Genomic DNA, 8,698 nt, shown 5'->3' with positions numbered 1-8,698 from the left:
GTGGCGGCGGGGCGGGCGGGGCGGGTGGGGCAGGCGGGCGGTGCCGCGCGTGGCTCCGCCCCTGCACGCCTATCGGCGCGCGGTGCGGGCCCTGACGTCACTCTTGTCAGGGCCGCGGCACATGGGCGGCCGGATGCGCTGAGCCCGGCGCTGCGGGGCCGCGGAGCGCGGGGGAAGAGCGGCCGCCGGCGCGGGGAGGGGGGTGGGGTGGGCCGGCGCCCAGCCTCGGGTGCTGGCGCGGGGGGCCGGGCCGGCGCGGTGCCTTACGCCCTTCTGCAGCCATCTGCATATTTTTTCTTTCTTTTTCGCAATTTTGAACATTTTGCAGGACGAGGGGTTCGAGGCAGGTGAGAGCATCCTGCGCGTCGCCGAGGAGCCCGCGGGCACTTGGCGCGCTCTCCGGGGACCATCTGCACTGGGAACCCGAAAGTTTTTTGTTTTTATTTTCTTATGCCGATGTATTTATAAAGATATAAGTAATTTTTTTCTTGTCCCCACCGCCTTGAAAGCGAGTACTTTTGGCAAAGGACGGAGGAAAAAGCTCAGCAACATTTTGGGGGGCGGTTGGGCTTTTTTTTTTTTAAGAAAAAAATTTGAGTGCATCGCGATGGAGAAAATGTCCCGACCGCTCCCCTTGAATCCCACCTTTATTCCGCCTCCCTACGGCGTGCTCAGGTCCTTGTTGGAGAATCCGCTGAAGCTCCCCCTTCATCACGAAGACGGTGAGCGCTGCCTTCCTGGCTGCCCCGCTCTGGGAAGGAACGACGCTCCTGGGGTCCCCTTCCTTGGCTGGGCAACCCTGCTGGAGCCTCCATCCCCTCCCTCCCTGTCCCCTGGCACCCTGTCCCTGCTTTGTTGAAATTTGAAGAGCTCACCCATCACCCCCCCCCCAAAAGAGGTGGGGGGAATCCCCTCACTGAGCAACGTTTAAAATAGTGCTGGGACCGACCCAGGCTCTCTGGGTCCCGGTCCTGCGGCGCAGGTGGGAGTCATAACTTGACAGGTCAGTGTTCCCTAGATTGAGGCTTCCCCGCACGCAGAGTGAAACCGCCTGCGCGAGGGCAGAGCTTCCCGGGCTGGGGAGGAGAAACCAGAGGGCCTGGTTCTGTTGGGGCGGGGGAGGGGGTCTCGCAGCGTAGCCTAGGTATTGGGATCATGCTACTGTTTGTGTGTTAGTTGGCATCCGGAACTCTCGAGGTGTGAGCGGAGCCTCATGCTCTCCCTGCCAGGGGTAATTCAAAAAGCGGGGTGGGGGCTGAGGCTGGCGGGGGGAGTGGTCTCTGGGCGGGAAGCTGTGCACGCCTCCAGCTCTGACACTTTCCCCGTGCACTTTTCCTGGTGGGAGGGGAGAGCGGAGTAGGCTCACGTGTAACCGCGCAGGAGCCTCCTCTGGCTTGATCCCTTTCTTGGTAAGTCCCAAACCTCCCCCAGGCAACCTTGGCTGGAGCGGGAGAGGAGGGGTCGGGCGAGGAGGCGCCGAACCGAGCTGGTGCCGCCAGGGTTTTGTCATTTGGGCTGATGCCGTTTCATGCCTTCGATGTCACGGTAGCCAATGCGGACCGTGCGGCTTAGAGTGTAAAAGTCTTGAAAGATCATTTGGCTACAAATAGCTTGGGAGTACTCTCATCTCTCCTAGCAGGGGGACAACCTGTTGCATTGCAAGAGTTGAGGGGTTTGGTTCGCCTTCTGCAAAGTATAGCTTCCCTTTTAACTCTCCTTTAAGGAGTAGCACTTGGGAGGGAGGTGCTGCCTGCAGTCTTTTGCATCTGTGGGTGTTTTAAGTCAAATTCTCAGGAGATGAGACTAGAGGATTAGAATGGATGGCAGCGGAGGCTGTGTTTCTCTGAGGAAGAAACTCAGAAGCCAGATTCCCTAATCCCAGATTCCACCCGCGCCTGAGTACTAGAATGGGCAAAATCCAGAGCAGGGTTTAAAGACGACCTGGGGTGAGCGGTACTTCCAGGTAGGACATAGCTGCATACCTCCGTCGAGGGTATGTAATCACCTTTCCCATAGCTGTGCTTTTGACAGATTGCATACATGTGTAATTTTTGTGAATTGGATCATACTTAAGCCTTTGGGGAAGAGGAGGGAAAAAATATTTTTAAAAAAAGAAACCCTCCTTTTGTAAAATACAAGGTGCCTCAGCGGCTTTCTAAACAAACATATGTGGGCTCAGGAAGTTCTCAGATTTTCTCCTCCGCCAGCGCGAGACATTGGTCAAGTTCCTTCAGGTTTTAGGGCCTCTTATGTCTTCATTATAAATGGGGATAATAGCTATTTGCAGGTTAATATGAGATTTTTGGAGATAATATATGGAAAGTATCAGGTATATAGTAGGTGCTCAAAGCATGATTTCAAAGGAGGGTGGAGAGTCCCTGCTTTACCAAAATTAGAATCCCCAGCTCACTGGCTAAGTCTGAATGACCTCATGTTGTTACTGTAATGAATTTCCTGGAAGAGAAATCATGCCTGGTTATTGGCTGTTTTTTTAAAAATCACAGCAATTGTATGTAGCTGCAGGTGTTACTTTCTCACTGTAGATGTAAATTGTCTCCTCAAATCATGTACTTGAAAACTGCATTCCCTTGTTTATATCCTAGATCAGCCTGTAGCCCTGTCCCAAGGACTAGGGCTTTCTTTCCAAAGTAAATAGGAAGATGTTGAAAAACAGGCAGAGATCCATGTCCTGTCTGAACTTTTAACTCTAGATCCACAAAAGCCAGCAGCCAGAGAAGAACCCTGGTGTTTGTGAGAACATTTTGAATGAGGTGTTTTGTAGCAGAGGCCAGGAGGGGTGATTAAAAAAGTGACACTTTTTTTTTCTTTTTTAAAGTCCAACTTTCCCCCTTTTCTGCAGCATTTGGTAAAGATAAAGACAAGGAAAAGAAGCTGGATGATGAGAGTAATAGCCCGACGGTCCCCCAGTCGGCATTCTTGGGACCCACCTTATGGGACAAAACCCTTCCTTATGACGGAGATACTTTCCAGTTGGAATACATGGACCTGGAGGAGTTTTTGTCGGAAAATGGCATTCCCCCCAGCCCGTCCCAGCATGACCACAGCCCTCACCCTCCTGGGCTGCAGCCGGCTTCCTCTGCGGCCCCCTCCGTCATGGACCTCAGCAGTCGGGCCTCTGCACCCATTCACCCTGGCATCCCGTCCCCGAACTGCATGCAGAGCCCCATCAGACCAGGTAAATTCTGAAAAGATTCTCCCTTCAGATGGGGAAGAGGGTGAAAGGGAGGGACAGGGCGGGGTGGGGGGGGCACAAATATCTTCACAATCAGGGAGAAGGGCTGGCTCTGAAAGAGGAAGCTTGTATTTCACTCACGGCCCTGATCGTCCCACATCAGTGAGCATCCATATGTCTGGGAGAGTCAGCTAAATGCAGATTCTATGGACCCACCCCTAGAAATTCTGATTTTTCAGGGCTAGGGTAAGGGCCCAGGAATATGCATTTTGAACCCCGGGGGATACTGATGCAGCTGATCCAAGGACTGCAGTTTAAGAAACACCAGCCTACAGTGAATGGTTTGGATACTGTAGGCACCCATCTCCTCTCCTGCCCCTTGCTCCCCTTCCCCAAATACATAGATATAGGATCTTGCTGAAAGATGTGAGTAGACTCTCTCCAAGGCTGTGTGTGGTTCACCTACATTCATTTTCTCTCACCCGAAGGGGAAAAAAAAATATGAGTTGGGGGTATGGGGCTGATCACTTTTTCATCCTTTTCCTCTTGCATTCTCCTTGATTGAGAAATTGAATCTAAAAGCACCTCTCACTGTTAAGCATGGTTTAGCCTTTTCAGGGCCAGAACTGCATTATTCCTATAAACCAAATTGTTCTTCCAGTATCTTTTTTTTTTTTCATTTTCATCTGTTCATCACACTTAATCCATGTATGTCAAAGCCTGCAAGGTCGGCCGTAAGCGGTGTTGAAATACTACGTAGAAACATCACCCAGAATGTCCAGGACTTCAAAACCCACTACTCAGTGCTCAGATATATATACAGGTTGAGGTGGCTCAGCCCTGGCTTTTATGCCGTTAACACTCTGGTGCAAAATGAACAGGAAGAAAGCACATTTCACGTGCACAGGTAACCAGGAACAAAGATTCAGCCAGATAAATTGTCAGGAAAGTCACTGAGCTGAGGGCCTTTGCTGCAGGGGACACAGAAAGCAGGACAATGGAGGACTTGTGCATTCCTGAACTCGGTGTCCTTGCCTCGTGAAGAATTTCTTTGACATGCAGAGCGAGATTAAAATGGAAGGAAATGATTCAAAGGAGGAAGAGAACACCCCTGCCTTGAAATATTAGTACTGGAGGTCAGGTCTTTCTGTGGGGGACCCCTTCTCCAAAACCTACTTTGAGTGATAACTCAAGGCCACTGGCTGGAATAGAATTAAGTCTTAACCTCTGCCCACCCCAGGAGGCTGCAGAAGCTGGGGAATATACTCCTTGGTGTGACCCCAAGCCCTTATTCCTTGGAATGGACAGTGCCATGGTTTTGTTTCTTCCCAGGAACAGATGATCAGTGAAATAACCATTGAAACCAGGGAGAAGGGGCTGGAGCCCCAGTGAGAAGGTGCCCTCGTATCTCAGTCACTCTGCTCTGCAGAATGAGACTTAGCCACCTTGTAGCTTTAGGAAGTGATGTAACCTCTCAGAGCTTCAGTTTACCTTTGTATAGAAGGGTATAGTTTTTATGGGATTGGGTTAATGTGAACATTATATGTAATATGTATATAAAGGGTCCAATGACTGGCAGTAGATGTTCTGGTAATGAGAGCAGTTGTCATTGTTGTGACCTGTGTCAGCTTTTATCATTGATTTCAATCCTGTCTTCTGAAATACCTTCTTAAAATACTTAGGAACAGTATATAACCCTCCCCCCTTCTGGAAAGAAGTATCAAGAGATTTTGGCCAATAGTCACTGGATGGGTGTGTTCCAGCCTTAACACGGATACTCAGTTGATGGGTATTCCTCCATTCCCTGGCAAATACAAGATGTGTGCCTGGTTAGAAATATGTATTTTTTCCCAAAAGGCATGTAAATATTGAGTCCCCACATCTTTGTTCCTACTGAGAATCAAGAATCAGGGTTTGAGATTTGGAGGCTTCCTTAGAAGCCATTTGTCAGAGCTTGTTAGAATAAGTACTAATCAATGACTTTCAAAAACTTGGGTGCCCCAGTGTTTATAGCAGCAATGTCCACAATAGCCAAACTCTGGAAAGAGCCCAGATGTCCATTGACAGATGAATGGATAAAGAAGATGTGGTATGTATATACAATGGAATACTACTCAGGCATCAAAAAAATGAGATCTTGCCATTTGTAATGATGTGGATGGAACTAGAGGGTGTTATGCTAAGCAAAATAAGTCAATCAGAGAAAGACAATTATCATATGATCTCACTCGTATGTGGAATTTAAGAAACAGAACAGAGGATCATAGGGGAACAGAGGGAAAAATAAAACAAGACGAAATCAGAGAGGGAGATAAACCATCAGAGACTCTTAATCATAGGAAATAAACTGAGGGTTGCTGGAGGGGAGGGGGTGGGGGGATGGGGTAACTGGGTGATGGGCATTAAGGAGGGCACATGATGTAATGGTCACTGGGTAGTATATAAGACTGATGAATCACTGACCTCTACTTCTGAAACTAATAATATATATTAATTAATTGAATTTTAAAAATACAAAAATGTAGCAATATTAAATATAATATTTGGGAGGAAAAAAATAAAGCTGCCCAAGAATAAAAAAATAAAAAACAAAACAAAACCAAAAAAACTTGAGGTGCCCCAATCAGATTTGTAATCTGTGACAAAGAACTCCTGAGTTTCAGCAGAAATCATTTTGTTAGGTACTAGGATCAAAGGGGGCACTGGAATCTAGAAATAAGCTCGTCATTTAAGTGTCTTTTTTTGGTAATGGAAACATACTTCAAAATAATCTTTGAATTGAAAACTCACTAATCCTAACAAGAAGGGGGGGGGGGGGGAAGCTAAAGGTCTTCTTCAAATGCCAAGTACAGAGACAATAACACTCTGCCATAACAACTCCTACCATGTTGGTCATTACAAAGTTTATAATGCAAAATAAATGTCTAAGGGATGTGGACATGATGGACAGATGGTATGTCCCAAACAAAGCTGAAAAGGAAGAAGGTTCTTGATCGTTCCATGCAATCCCAGTCGTGACCAGAACAGAAATACCAAGTTAACCTTGAGGAAAAGAAGTCTTCAGAAGGGAAGAGCACATGTGTAGCCTTGAGCATTCTGGGAGCTGTATCATTTCAGTCTAGATCAAGATTTCTCAACCTTGGCACTGTTGAGGTTTCACAAAAGTCTTCGCTGTGGGCCACTGTCCTGTGCCTTGTCGGATGTTCAGCAGCATCCTTGGCTCCTAGCCCTTAGAAGCCAGTCACCCCCCCCACCCCACCCCCCACCCTGTGACAAGTAAAAATGTCTCCTGTCACTGCCAACTGTCCCGGGGGGGGGGGGGGGGCAAAATCACCCCTGTTGAGAACTACTGATAGAGACTTTCAATTTGGACAGCAAAATCTGGGCGTAACTCAGGATCCTGTCACATGCACATGGATGCTTTTTGTCTCCTGTAATTCTTTCTGGCAAAACTTTTGAGAAGGTCAGGTGACATTAGGTTGCCAAGAAGAAATATCATGCTAGTAAGAGCATGGTTATACGCTGTTAGTTGATAAAAGTCTGACGTCCAGCGAATCGGGAGATAATTGCAAAGCAATCCTATTAAACATTTGTTTTCTGTATTTGCTCAGCATGCATCTTTTGAGTTATGCTCAGTAGCCTGGTGTCATTCGTACCACCTGTCAGGCTGAAAGGAAATTAAGCCATAAGCTGACAACTAATGCATTTCTAGGTCTACCCCAAGTGTGCCTTGGAACAATAAGGTGGGCGTTCTTACAAATTCTCTTAACCACTTACCATGATGGCCCCCCAACCCCCTTTCCTGTTTTATGCCCCCCATCCTTATTCCTCTGTCTAGCTGTCTAATCAAAGAATAAATCAAATATCCGAAGAAATACAGTTTTCCTTGAAGAAGTAACTCAGGGATCCTTTGAAACCTCCCATGGCTATGTGATGGCTCAGCTTTCTGGGCTGACGTCTTGATGACGGTGGTTGCTGGATGCTGTAGCCACCTGCACCGTCTTCTCTGGTGTCCAAGGTACCACATTCCTGGTGGTCTCAGGTCCATGGAGATGGAGGGAGTCATCCTGACCGCTTCGATGTTTGCCTTTCAGTTGCTATCAGAGATGGTACCCGGAAGTGCTCTCCTGGAGGTATGCGCTGGGTACTGGAAAAATAAGAATCTGTTTGCCCAGAGAATTGAGCGATTGCTTTAAGGACAGCAGTCCCTTTAGGGAAAGTCATCTGTAGCAGACAAAGGCAGAGTTATTTTTAAATCACATGCTTGTAAAGCCAGATTTGAAATCGTTTCCTCTGGTGGTTTTTCTTTGAATAGCTTGGGGGTGTCCTACCACAGTTAGACCCATATTCAGCTGAGAATTAAGAAGGCTGTCTTTCTAGTTGTGAGCACAGAGACCGGGTCATGATGAAGGCTGGTTACGGAGTGAAGTGAAAACCCTTCCATGCGGCAGGCAGTGTGTGGGAAGAGGAGGCCATAAGTGGGTGGCAAAAGAAGAGTGAGGAGGTGGGGGAGAACCCATGGTACCTTTGCAAGATGGCATTTGTGTTCTGTTTCTGCTGACCTTCCTTCCTGACACGGTTTTGGCGTGGAAGGAACATGCTGGCTGTGGGATCTGAGTAATGACGGACAGGAGTTCTGTGCTGGTGGGTCTGGGCTTGTGGGAGGTCCTGCCCAGGCAACGGGATGCTCTTGCGTTTCTCCACATCATGAGGTGAAGCTTCAGTTTCTCCCTCCCCTTAAGGGCGTGCAGTTCTATATTTTCCCATCCAGCACATTGATATGTCTGCAGGTTGGGAGCATCGTGATTGATAGTTGCTGTGCACTGCGCCTCAAGTCGCTTGGAAGTGTTTTGCATTCATTGGGATCAAGGACATCATGAAGGGGAGAGAGTCAGCTTTCTTCTGGAGGCAGTCAGACATTTTTCTGTTTCTTGTTAGAGTGATTCTTCCCCACCACACCCTGTAGAGGACAGGCTTGTCCTTTTCTCTTAACTTTGACCTGTTGTGACATTCCCAGGTCAGGAGTTCCTAGTCTTCTGGCAAGAGGGATTTTCAGGTGGGTGTGGAAGGCGGGTCGGCAGTGAAGAGCTTAAGCTCTGGACCTGGGGGCTTGGGTTCCCGTCCTGGACCCACATGGGCCTGCTGGGCAACTTTGTGTCGATTTCCATACCTCTTTAAGCCTCAGGTTACTCTCAATAGCAGGGAGATGATAAATAGCCCCCCTCCCGTGGGGTTTTGGCAGCATTACGTGGGGTGGCACCTGACAGTTCGGCACGGCGTGGGGCACATGGATACTCCGGGCCTGGAGCTGCTGTTCTGATGTCAGTGGCATGGGGGCAGGGAAAGAACTAGACTGTATTCCCAACCCCCGTTTTCCATTTAGGGATTTGTTTCATCCAGTCCCTTTCTCTCTGCAAAAATAGGACATGCTTTTTTTTTTTTTTTTTCCCCTCCAGCATGCCCAATCCTTCTTCTGTGTAGCCTGCTTGACTTTGCTCCTTCATT

The 8,698-nt window shown here is 48.2% G+C and overlaps 1 protein-coding gene across 6 annotated transcripts in view; it reads left to right on the top strand.

The window, feature by feature from the left end:
* The first annotated feature begins 224 nt into the window (after positions 1 to 224).
* The window catches only part of HLF (HLF transcription factor, PAR bZIP family member), a 56,785-nt gene continuing 48,311 nt past the window's right edge, over positions 225 to 8,698 (top strand). Inside the window, exons 1-2 of one of the 6 annotated variants that reach the window (XM_064582748.1) lie at positions 225 to 722; positions 2,837 to 3,196. In XM_064582748.1, the coding sequence (XP_064438818.1) occupies positions 608 to 722; positions 2,837 to 3,196 (475 nt within the window). In that variant the 5' untranslated portion in view covers positions 225 to 607. The remainder of the gene's footprint in view (positions 723 to 2,836; positions 3,197 to 8,698) is intronic. The other 5 variants (XR_010408554.1, XM_064582749.1, XM_054510885.2 and 2 more) reach the window with 5 other exon arrangements.

The sequence above is a fragment of the Mirounga angustirostris genome, unplaced genomic scaffold (assembly GCF_029215605.1).
Source record: "Mirounga angustirostris isolate CCGP_5_RB_7025 unplaced genomic scaffold, mMirAng1.0.hap1 SCAF_17, whole genome shotgun sequence".
Classification (NCBI taxonomy): Eukaryota; Metazoa; Chordata; class Mammalia; order Carnivora; family Phocidae; genus Mirounga; species Mirounga angustirostris.
This window is presented reverse-complemented; position numbering and strand designations above follow the sequence as displayed.